General features: G+C 35.6%; 1 protein-coding gene across 1 annotated transcript; it reads left to right on the top strand.

Annotated features, from left to right (window-relative positions):
• Nucleotides 1-711: 711 nt before the first annotated feature.
• rpp40 (ribonuclease P/MRP 40 subunit) lies at nucleotides 712-5,824 on the top strand. Its single transcript, XM_027163512.2, has 8 exons — nucleotides 712-964; nucleotides 1,981-2,122; nucleotides 2,202-2,267; nucleotides 3,044-3,139; nucleotides 3,251-3,376; nucleotides 4,717-4,909; nucleotides 4,986-5,120; nucleotides 5,245-5,824. Exons 1-8 carry the CDS (start codon nucleotides 848-850, stop codon nucleotides 5,441-5,443), a joined length of 1,074 nt encoding a protein of 357 aa, XP_027019313.2. The 5' UTR covers nucleotides 712-847; the 3' UTR covers nucleotides 5,444-5,824.
• Nucleotides 5,825-11,646: the final 5,822 nt, after the last annotated feature.

Below are 11,646 nucleotides of genomic sequence, written 5' to 3'. Positions count from 1 at the left end.
CCTTTATCCAGACCACATAAGAATACACACATGAAATATTCTGTTTTGATATTATTAATGATGTTTGACATTTTAAAAAAAAAAGTCAGATGAATCCAGTGAAGTTGTCATTTTGTCAAGCAGCTGCATGTAAAGTTACAAAATGGAGTGACATGTTAGTGTATTTGAATGTTCCTGCCTCCCATAATTATTCCTAGATTTCACTGTTTCTTAATGAAGTTAATAAATAATTTATACATGAATTATGTGTTTTATGTCATCAGAATTACAATTAATACAAATAAACATAAGAAATAGGTTTCAGTATTTAGCTTTATTAGGGGATTGTTACAGTATTTTTTTAGGGCTATTTCTTCATTTCCATGTTGTAGAAATGTTCCCACACTTTTCAGATTGTAAAGAAACTGAAAGATGATTTACTGCAATGTTTGCCACGCATCAATATCACAATAAAACTATGTGGCTGAAATTAGTCTTACTGATGGTGTGGATCCACATGAACTACAGGGTTAGATCTGGTGTGTGGTTCAGTGCCTAATATTTTTAGCAAATGTTCAGTCCAGTCATTCAACCCTAATTTACAGCATTGTTTCTTCTAATGATTGTGAAGCCACGGTGTATATTGGTAAATCTGGTCACTAGTGTTTTTTAAGCCCTTTTTAGTAACTTCTGTCATCTGGATTTACTGCTCTGCCCCAGTGCACTAGGTGGCAGTAGCTTCGTTTAGTCACCGACATGACGGACGCGACGAAAAAGATATTAGAACAGCAGCAGTTTTCTAGCTCATTGTTTATTTCTCAAAATACATGAAAATAACCGATTTGTACGTTTTTTATTTCGGTTTAAAATGCCAGCAGACTTGGAGAAATGTCCTAGGAGTTTGTTAGTGTGTGAAAAATCCAACTTCTTGAATGAAGCGTCACGTCATGAAGCGCACGTTTCTAAACATAGCTTCAACTATAAGGTGAGTTTAAACAACACACCCGTATTATTAAGGTGAGTTTAAACAACACACCCGTATTAGGTTTGTATACGATCAACTTCGCACAGATTGAACAGATTTTCTGTTTACACTCTGATACTGAAATGTTAATAACTCATTAAATACACGTCTGGCTTTATAGTTGATCTTTGGTTTTCTTAATGAGAGAGATTATAACATTTATTTAGGCTACAGAATTCATGGTATTCTTTGTAATAATAAGAAATAAAGAAAAATGATTACTGATAAATTCAAAATTAACCTTAATCATTGTAAAGAATGTTCAAGATTCAGGAATTTTATTTATTACACACAGTTAAATGTTGTAAACAACTTGCAGTTAATGAAATCTCAGCCTAGTCCTAGACTGTGTGTATAAAAAAAAAAAGTAAGGAATAGAATATTAGTTTCATAATGTGCAAAAAGTGATGTAGAAAATGTGCAGCTCCACTAACTGTACAGTGACACTCTTTATAGACCCCATAGGGTTAGCAGCATAAGAAAAATATCAGGTGACTTGGAATTCTAAGACATATGGATAGACTTAAACAGATTTAGAATAAAGATAAATTGTAATCTGATTATAATAATAGATAAACTTTAAAGAAAAGGCCAGGATGGAAATCCAGTCCACTACAAGACATTACATCTGCTTTTGTGAGATGGAAGGAAACCTGAGAACTTGGACACAGACATGTGTGAAAAGCTCCAGTGACGTGAACCTGATCTAACGATTGGACTGTTTTTGGATTTTGTAACTTCGATGTTTCAAAAATGTTCAAATTTAAACTTCTCTCTTTTTATTGGGAATCGCTGCAGTTCTGTTTCACTTCAACAGACTGACTGAATGTTTCTACAAAGCAGTCAAACTTTTACCCCAGCTGTTTACTCAGTGTGATTCTTTATCTGTTTTGTACTTTAATGTATGAAAATAACGCTAGCTTTGTTCTTGTACTTTTCCTGTGGTATGTTTTGTACTTAAATAGTTTGTTTTGCAGGTTTCTTTACTGATACCTGAATGTGGAGTGCTGCCTGCTGACATTGCAAAAGTCATCAGTAAATTCAGTTCATATTACCTTGTGCGGGACCTACCAGTGTATAGATTCCTGGAAGAGGACATGCTCAAAATAATTAAGAAAGGTAAAGACCAAGACTTTTACCACATTGTTAGTTATTTATTTTGTCCTGGTCCCTAATGTTTTTCATTCTGTATTCACAGGCACTTTTTATTCGCTCTCCTACAAAACCCGTCTTGATGAAGACAATATTATTGCTTTATCGAGCAGTAAGTACAAATAAAACATGACTAGTCATTGTCTAAACAATACTTTGAAAGAATCAGGTTGGTATTTTACTTATGATTTACTTCAGTGAAACACACAACATATTGCTTCTTTATTTTAAAAAATGATTTAATGGTAAATTTGGTAATATTAAAAGACTCAAACAAGCAGTGACTTTCTCAGTCATTTACAGTTACGGCATTTGGTAGATGTCATATCCAGGTCATTTATCTCCTCTATTACATTTGATAGTTAAGGGCCTTGCTCAGGGGCCCAGGAGTGCCCTTCCAATCAGTTGTCTAACACCTTAACCACTGAGCTACCACTTCATTTAATACATTCCTGCTGAGGTTGTGGCTTTTAAAACAAAATGAAAGTTAACCTGCTGAAGTACACAATAATCTAAAGAATTTTGTATTGCAGTTTTCTGCTGCTTATGCAAAAGGTTTTTTATGGAATTGTTTCATAAACAGTGTTTTACAATATAAAAGTATAATATTTTTCATATCAACATGTTACTGCCGGTTAATGGAGCTGGGAAGGAAGTATTAAAATGTAGTATTTATCAGTAATTACTCGTTACATATTCGTAAATGTAAAAGGAATAATTAAGTTAGTAATTAAGTACTATTAAAAAAATCTTGACAATTAGAAACAAAAACAACATTTTGCTCTTCATGCCCGGCCATAAATGATTATCTAATACACAAAAAGACCAGTCTTTTCGCTTTGGTGTTGGACATGTGCATTATGTAGTAATTCTTTTTTCCCCCCTCAGGAAAGTTAATATTGTCTCTTGATAAGGACACGTATGAGCAGCTTGGCTTGGAGGGAAAACCATCTCTATACAATCACAGAAAGCCCATGAGATTTGGTGAAAAGTTTTTTCAGCATCCAATTAAATTGGTCTAACATAAATCCAGACTTTCTACACCTGATTGTTTCATGTACATTTTTGACTATTTTTATATTTCTACACTTGCAGTTGTAACTGTGGACCTCACTGATATATCTTTGGTTCCTGGGACAAAGCGATACCAGCAAGTTCTGATGAGTCTGAAAGAACGAGTGCCGCTGAGAAGCGACTTTCTTTTAACGGACTGTCGTTCAGGTTTGTAACCTAGATCTAATAATAAGTGACGTGACGTACGGCTAAGTACGGTGACCCAGACTCAGAATTGGTTCTCTGTGTTCAACCCATCCAAAGTGCACACACACACAGCAGTGAACACACACACAGCAGTGAACACACACACACACCGTGAACACACACACACAGCAGTGAACACACACACACAGCAGTGAACACACACACACACCGTGAACACACACACACACACACCGTGAACACACACACAGCAGTGAACACACACACACCGTGAACACACACACACCGTGAACACACACCTGGAGCAGTGGGCAGCCATTTATGCTGCGGCGCCCGGGGAGCAGTTGGGGGGGTTCGGTGCCTTGCTCAAGGGCACCTTGGTCGTGGTATTGACGGCCCGAGCCTCGAACCCACAACCTTAGGGTTACGAGTCAGACTTCCATTAGGCCACGACTTCCCCACAATCTTTAAAAATATTTAGTTTTTCATTTAAAAGATTTCCTCTTGGTTGTAAAGAATATATACATATTTATACCTTTTTAGTTGAATTGACAGTTTTGGTCCCCATTTTCATTTAAATAAAGACAGAAGCACAGCGTTGTCAAAATAATAAGTGTTAAATTTTGTTGCTTTTGTTACCAATTTTGGAAATTGTTGTCTCGCTCATGACACACACACAAATGACCGCAAGTTATGGAAGTAAAGACCCAGCAAAGGACACACTTTTCTGTAGCGTGCATTGAATTTTGTTTAAATTTTTAGTATTTAATGAAGTCGTTCCTCTCTCACTAGCTAGTTCTCCACGTTACACAACAGCTAGCAGGTGTTTCCTCTGACACACATGAAGCCATCCACTGCATCCTTTTACACAGCTGCTCGTGCATTGTCATGAACAACCTTGGAGAAAACTTTGCCTTCATTTGTAGAAAATTATACAAAATCTGCAATATTTGGAGAAGCTTGCAATTTCAAAAAATCAGATTTAGGACAAGAAACAGTGACATCACAGAGTATTGAGCCAAAGCTCTCTTTAATTCATGTGCAGAAAAACATCGATACAGACAATATAAATTAATTACGTGTGTCTACACTGGTAGTGGTTTAAAAAATAATAATTTTTTGCAGCTTCACCAATTAAAGTTGTAATAAAACTTAATAAAAAAAAAAGTAAAACTGTAAAGCATTTTTTACTGTCATTATGCTCAGGGTATCATTAATTAGAGGTATGGTGCATCCAAAAAGGCATCATAATATCATTGATGCCCTGCTATGTTATTGCTTGTACGAAGCTTCTTGCCATTGCTTACTGGGTGTGTGCTAATCTTTGTCATTCTCATGCTCAGACCAAGATGGACATCTGAAGGCTCTCCTGTCTCAGTACACATATGAGAACTGTAGGCCTACTCTCAGTAGCCACAGTCTGACAGATGTGTTGTGCCCATCACTTCAATCCTCAGATCTTCAGGGAAAGAGTCTTTCATGCAGCCCAGAGCTGTTCCTAGAGTGGCTGGGGGCAGCCAACCTGAATATCAGTTGGTGAGTACTGTGTGGAATATTTGTTGAATATGTCATCCCATCCTTTGGGCAGATGGTGTTATTGATGATGTTGCAGTGAAAACTCGGCTACAAGTTTCCTGTCCACTTATACGTGTCCGGAGCCACGCAGTTCCGTGAGCCAGGCGCTGATTTGCACAGTAACAGGACTCATTCCTCCTGAAGACATCTCTGTGCTACTACAAGAACTAAGGTCAAATTTAATTGTGTTAGCTGTTTGCTTCTCTGTTATGCCTTTTTATATTGAATTATGCAACAGAATATATATAATGAATGTAACCATGACACAAACAATCCCAATCTCTCTGATCATCCAGAAGGTATTTTGATGCACCAAAGTTTACAGCTTGGGTCTCCCTCACTGTGCATGGCTTTGTGGATAGTCCTGTGTCCTGGGGAACAACAGAACATGGCTTCCTCAAGGGGGGAGATAACTTCTACAATTTTGTTTGCTTCAAGAACCAGGATTACTGGTTGCACATGGCTACTGGTGCACACGATGGCTGTCCCCCTTGAAGAACTATAACCTGGATTGGAGAAAGACATTATTTTTTCTAAATACTTTTAAATAATACAAAATAATTTTTCTGTTGTAAGGAAATGATGTTCTGACCTTTTGATATGCATGTGAATTAGATTTATGTAAAATGTAAAGAGAAAATATTTTATTTTATTAGTATTTGAACAATTATAAACAGCATAAAAATAGTAAAAATCTTTCTATAAAGCAAACACATTATTGATAACATGTTAAGTTTGAAAATAATTAAATTCAGGTCAGCATTGCAAGCAACAAAGTTTATTTGTCTCATGATTTTAAAAAATATATTTATTTTTTAAATCAGTGTGGTTTTATGGAGCATCTACATTGCCACTAATAAAGTATTTATCATTCCATTCTCACTGAGATGGTTGTAGTGTAAAGCAGGAGATGAGATTAATTTTATAACATTATACTTCATTTGTACTGTATATTTCTCCTTGTGCATTAAGAACCAGACTGATTAGTACCATAAACTAATAGATAATCTTGTGCTGTATTAGTTTACAGCATATTAGGAAATAGAATCCAAATATAGATAGATAGATAGATAGATAGATAGATAGATAGATAGATAGATAGATAGATAGATAGATAGATTTTTTAGATTTAGATAGATTAATTATAGTATAATACAAGTAGTGCAAACATAAAAGATTTTTAATTAACTATCAAGGAGTATAGAGTAGAGAAGTAAGAGCTAGTGTAAATGCAGTCTTTTTACTAAACTCTTGATTTACTCTTAGCTTAATATAAGCTACATCACGTTACTTTCAAAGCCATTCACAAAGTCTTTTCCTGCCTGCTTTCTTAAGCTGCTTTGTCTTCACTTTTTCATCAAAAACTTCAATTCAATTCAAGTTTATTTGTATAGTGCTTTTTACAATAGACATTGTCTCAAAGCAGCTTTACAGAACATAAACACAGAGCAGAAGGTAGACATAATTAATGATAAAGGAAATAACGAATAATAAAAGAAATAAGAATTAACAGAATAAAAATTCTAGATTATTATTAGATGTATATAGTTCACAGTGTGTATGTATTTATTCCCCTATGAGCAAGTCTGAGGTGACTCAGGCAGCAGTGGCAAGGAAAAACTGCCTTAAATTGGTAAAGGAAGAAACCTTGAGAGGAACCGGACTCAAGGGGGAACCCATCCTCATATGGGTGACACTGGGGGTGTGATTGTAATATACAGTCAGTTAAATGTGGTATTGGTGTGAGGATCATGGACTTCTGATCTCCTGAGTACCACAGAGTCTAACAACTCTATTTTATGCTGGCTCTTAATCTGTTGCTTCTGAGCACTTCACTTCTCACAGTACTGATTATATAAATGCACAAACCAGTTTGCAGCTCATGGGCTTCACTGCTCATGACAATAAACACTTCCACAGTATTTGTCTCCTAGCTTGTCAACGAATCACACAAAGGTTATTTTGACAAGGTCAATTATTTGATATTAGTCCATAGCATTGACACCGTTTGTGTGCAGTGTAGACAGTGTGGGTATGAAAAGGAAGCAGAACAGGAAAATGGTACAGTAGGAATAGGGTGCTAATAATTGCATTGCTGTCCATGGTGCTGTTCATGACTTGAATGAGGTGGTGCTTCTGTTTGTGGTACAGTCTTTATTATCAGTCTTTAATTTATCTAATTTCTTTAATTTTTCCATTTCATGTACAATTATTTGTTTTTGTAATATAACAAAATAATTTCTATTCAGAAATGATTCTATAGAGGATTGACATAAAGGTCTGGTTGATAAAATGTATTTTCTGTTCCTGCAACAGTTGTTACAAAAATGTAAAGTACAAACTAATATTTTACATTTTAAATAGAAGTAATGCTAAACAATAACACCTCATCACACCTAAAATGATTCAGTTCTTTGCAGTTAGCTACCAGGTTGGCCATCTGATATTGTGGGATATTGGTGGTCACTCATTTAAGCTTCAAGTTCACAATATGGGAAAAAGGTATGTGGATACCCGGATTTCTTTCATTCCCAAACTTTTGACACAACGTTGGAAGCACACAGATTTCCTATCTTCCTATGTTGTAGCATTACAATTTCCCTTCACTGGAACTACGAGGCCCAAACCTGTTTTAGCATGACAGTGCCCCTGTGCACAAAGCTAGCTTCATAAAAACATACAAACTTGGCAAATGAGTTCCCACTTGCTCTTGTGCTTGAAATCTTCTCCTTCTTCTCTTATTCTGTGTGATTTCTTTTGTACTTGTTATGCAAAACAGCAGAGTGATTACCAGGAAAGTTATATGATGAACCAAGAACTCAAATAATAATGAACAAATATGAAAAAGTTTAAATGAAAAATACACTTTATACAGCTTCCCATGTTACAAGAACATAAAACTTTGGTATTCACTATAAAATTCCGGGCTTCCCCAGATGGGCTTATTACATTAAGATTCCTGGAGACCTCAGAAAAAGAGATTTCAATACTCACCACTTAGAGAGTTTACACAACCATTTCTAAAGAGTACAGGCTCGACCAGTCAACCTGGCAGAGGGTAAATAAATGGAGGAAACACAGCACCGCTGTTACTCAAGGAGTGGTAGTCCAGTAAAACCCATTCCAATGTAACAGCAAATAATATAATGTGAATTACACAATAAAGTTTAAGAGGATTCTGGCTACTCTGCCTTTTAGTAATATCAGTGTTCATGAGCCTACCATCAGGCAAAACAAGACTATTAGAATGAACAAGAACAGTAAGTATGGCAGGATAGTTTGCTCAAGACTATGCGGATAAGACAGAAGCCTACGGCAAGAATGTTCTGTTGGCAGATGAATATAAAATAGAGCTTTTTGGTTTAAACTAATAGTGTTATATTTGGTGAAAACCAAACACTGCATTCCAACATTAGAATCTCATATCAACTATGAAGCACAGGATGTAGCAATGTGGCAGTATCATGGTTTGGGACCTTTGTTCTGGATTAATTCTGAGAGAATTTCAGGTATCTGTCCATCAAATGCAATCTATTCATGAAATGCAACCATAAGTGGGTCATGCAGCAGGACAGCAACCATAAGCATGCAAGTAAGTCTCCAAAGAAATTGTTAAAACTGAAGAAATGTTACATTTTGGAATTGCCAAGTCATACCTCAGAGCTTAGCCCAATAGAAACGTTGTGAAGGACATGCAGTACATGCAAGGAAGTGAACTAATGTAACTGACTTGAAGCAAAATTCCTTCAACCCATTGTGCAGTGTTGATCCCTCCTTAGTCATTGCTGCTGATGAGGGTCACACCAGTTACTGAAAGAAAAGCCCAACTACTTCATACACACAAAGATATTTACTTTTCAAAATCTAATGTTTTTTTTTTTCTTAGGTTATCTTCATCCAGTTTTAGGACTAATTTCAAGGTTATACAGAAATACAGAAAATTGCAAAGACTTCACCAACTGTGTAGTGGCACTACTGATCATGCTTGGTAAGTTTTGAACTCCGGAGCAGAATAGACATATGCATAATCAATTCAGCTTGTAATCTGATAGCATCATGAGACCAAAAAGAGTTTTTTCCTCATTTTCACTTTTGGGGTAACAAAACTTTAAAATGCCGAAACTTTAACATTTAAAGTGAGGTTAAATTATTGAATCAAAAGTTGTGCATTCTTTTTGTTAGAGATATATAGTAACTCTGTATATAAGTACAATTTTTATTCTGTTTCTATACTTATGTAAAGCTGCTATGAGACAATGTGAATTGTTAAAAGTGCTATACAAATGAATTTGAAACTGAATTGAATTGTATAACAGAATGGCCGAGACAGTAATTCTGGCTGGAATGATTTATATTAATGTTTGTTCTAATGTTATTCTTTCTGAAGTTACAGCTCATACACAAAGATTTCCATTATGAACATTCCACATAATCTAAACAAATAATAAACAGATTAAAGAAACTATTTGTTAAACAAGGAAAACATATTAGTTAACATGATGGTGTTTTTGATGGGAGATATTTGTTAACATTTACAGAAGTGTGAGCTCTTTGTAAAAGTCACCATGTTTTGCAAAGTTTCCCAGGACCAGTAAGTCTTCAGTGCAAGAATTTACATTTTCCGTTATCTTGTTTACATTTGAGAGAGAGTTTAATTGATTATCAGTAATAGATAAAACAATACATTCATTAATAAGTTGGTATAAATGGAATAACACAATAGACCAAGTGGTTAAGAAAAATTAATTCACTGAGGATTCTCACAACCTCAGTGTGGAATATTTTTGTTTAACTGTACAGTCTCTAACTTTAGTCATGGTTGGGAAATGTGTGAACAGAAAGATATTTCAGTTCAGGATCTCCTGTAGTTTTTATAACATTATGTACAGTAATAGAAAATGAGAAAAATGTCACTTTGCAATCTAAATAAAGTAAATCTATATGTACATTCTAAACCCACATAAAAGTAAATCGTGGTCAAATAATCTGTAATCAGTTGTTAATCTGATGTTACAAAAGTAGTGAAAATGTAATAAATAAAAGTACTATGGTGTCATGCAATGTGACACCTTCACATACATTTTTAATAAAGCTGGAGAAGTACAGGGCCGGGGGCGCACGGTGACTTAGCCGTTAGCACGTTCGCCTCACACCTCCAGGGTCGGGGGTTCGATTCCCACCTCCACCTTGTGTGTGTGGAGTTTGCATGTTCTCCCCGTGCCTTGGGGGGTTTCCTCCGGGTACTCCGGTTTCCTCCCCCAGTCCAAAGACATGCATTGTAGGTTGATTGGCATCTCTGGAAAATTGTCCGTAGTGTGTGTGTGTGTGTGTGTGTGTGTGTGTGAGTGAATGAGAGTTAGCACAGCATCATCTTGATGTTGATAAATGATTGATTGATTCTTGAGAAGGTATATTTTAGATATTTCACTAAATGAATCTACTGAAATGTGAGTAAAAGGGAGTGAGAAAATTGATGGACATTCAAAATTAGTAAATCTCGGTAAGAAGGTTTCTTTTTTAAGATATTGTGTGTTGGATGGGATTGAGTTTTGACTTTCGCCATTAAAAATATTAACTTTCTATAATATATGTATGTTAGCCAGAAAAGGAAGCAGAGGACTTCTACACTGGTCTGAAAGCTGTCTTCCAATACTCAAAGTTTATTTCTGCTCCTTTGAAAAACACTAATGTATAACAGGCATGAAGTCAATATCTGCACCCAAGAATGGTGCATTGGGATAAATGATGAAGACATGTTATGGTGTTAGAGAAGAAGGCCTGGGATGGAGTGGATTCAGTATCTGCATTTTCCTATTTAATGGGACTTCAGTTTTGTAAGAGGATGGAAATTCTTTTAGAAGTTTCCAATCAACACACTTTCTTAAAGAACTGTCCGTCTTCTTCATGATCACCAGGAGCAAATAATAGGGATTGTTGCTCTGACTAATGAATTCCTACTCTAAGTGTTTTATATGGATTTAAAGTTTCTCATACTGATTTTGGGGGCCATTACAACTGTTTTAATGCCCCAAGTTATTTTACTAATGTCCAAATATATCTACAAAATATTTGTATCCTTGCAACTTGTATCAGATAAATGTGTCATCAGATAAATGTGTAATCAAGTGTCTGTGGCTGTGAAATACTAGGGTCCTGATCATTAAGTGTGGCGTCGTGCAAACGTACAAATGTAGGCACCTTCAACTCTCCCACATCTACCTGCTGAAATGTTATTGCATTATTGTTATTGTCTCCTTTCCGGTGACATCAGCTTGATCTAAAACTCCAATACCACACTGAGGAATGAGTTAATTAGTGAATAAGGCTTTCAGAATTTCCCAAGATCCAAATTAAAGTTAAAGTAGGAAGATAAATGCAGGAGGGTGAGAAAGTAAATAAGCACAAAAACAAAACAAAAAGTTGCTCATTATGTAGGATTTCAATTTTAGGATGCAATATAACACTAATTTCTTGTCAGTATAATTATGTTTATGTATTTTCTTAGTTTGTTACTAAACAAAATTGGATGAATGAAAAGCTTTAATCCTTTATTACTGAGCATCTGCTTGAGGACAGAAGTTGACCAGGCTAATAGTCAGCTAACCTAACTACAGCCGAACGCGTTTATAATAAAGGTCTGACACGAACAGCCATGACATCGATCTCTTAGGTGAAAAGAAATTGCTTATTAAGTAAGA

Source organism: Tachysurus fulvidraco, chromosome 22, assembly GCF_022655615.1.
Source record: "Tachysurus fulvidraco isolate hzauxx_2018 chromosome 22, HZAU_PFXX_2.0, whole genome shotgun sequence".
NCBI lineage: Eukaryota > Metazoa > Chordata > Actinopteri > Siluriformes > Bagridae > Tachysurus > Tachysurus fulvidraco.
Note: the sequence above shows the minus strand (reverse complement) of the source record. Positions and strands in the feature narration are given on the sequence as shown.

Bases quoted from the DNA above. Each gene is read 5' to 3' on its own strand.
- rpp40 (XM_027163512.2), top strand. From the start codon at position 848: ATGCCAGCAGACTTGGAGAAATGTCCTAGGAGTTTGTTAGTGTGTGAA. The intron at 3,140-3,250 runs GTGAAAAGTTTT...CTACACTTGCAG, and splicing joins CAGAAAGCCCATGAGATTTG to TTGTAACTGTGGACCTCACT. The intron at 3,377-4,716 runs GTTTGTAACCTA...TCTCATGCTCAG, and splicing joins TTTAACGGACTGTCGTTCAG to ACCAAGATGGACATCTGAAG.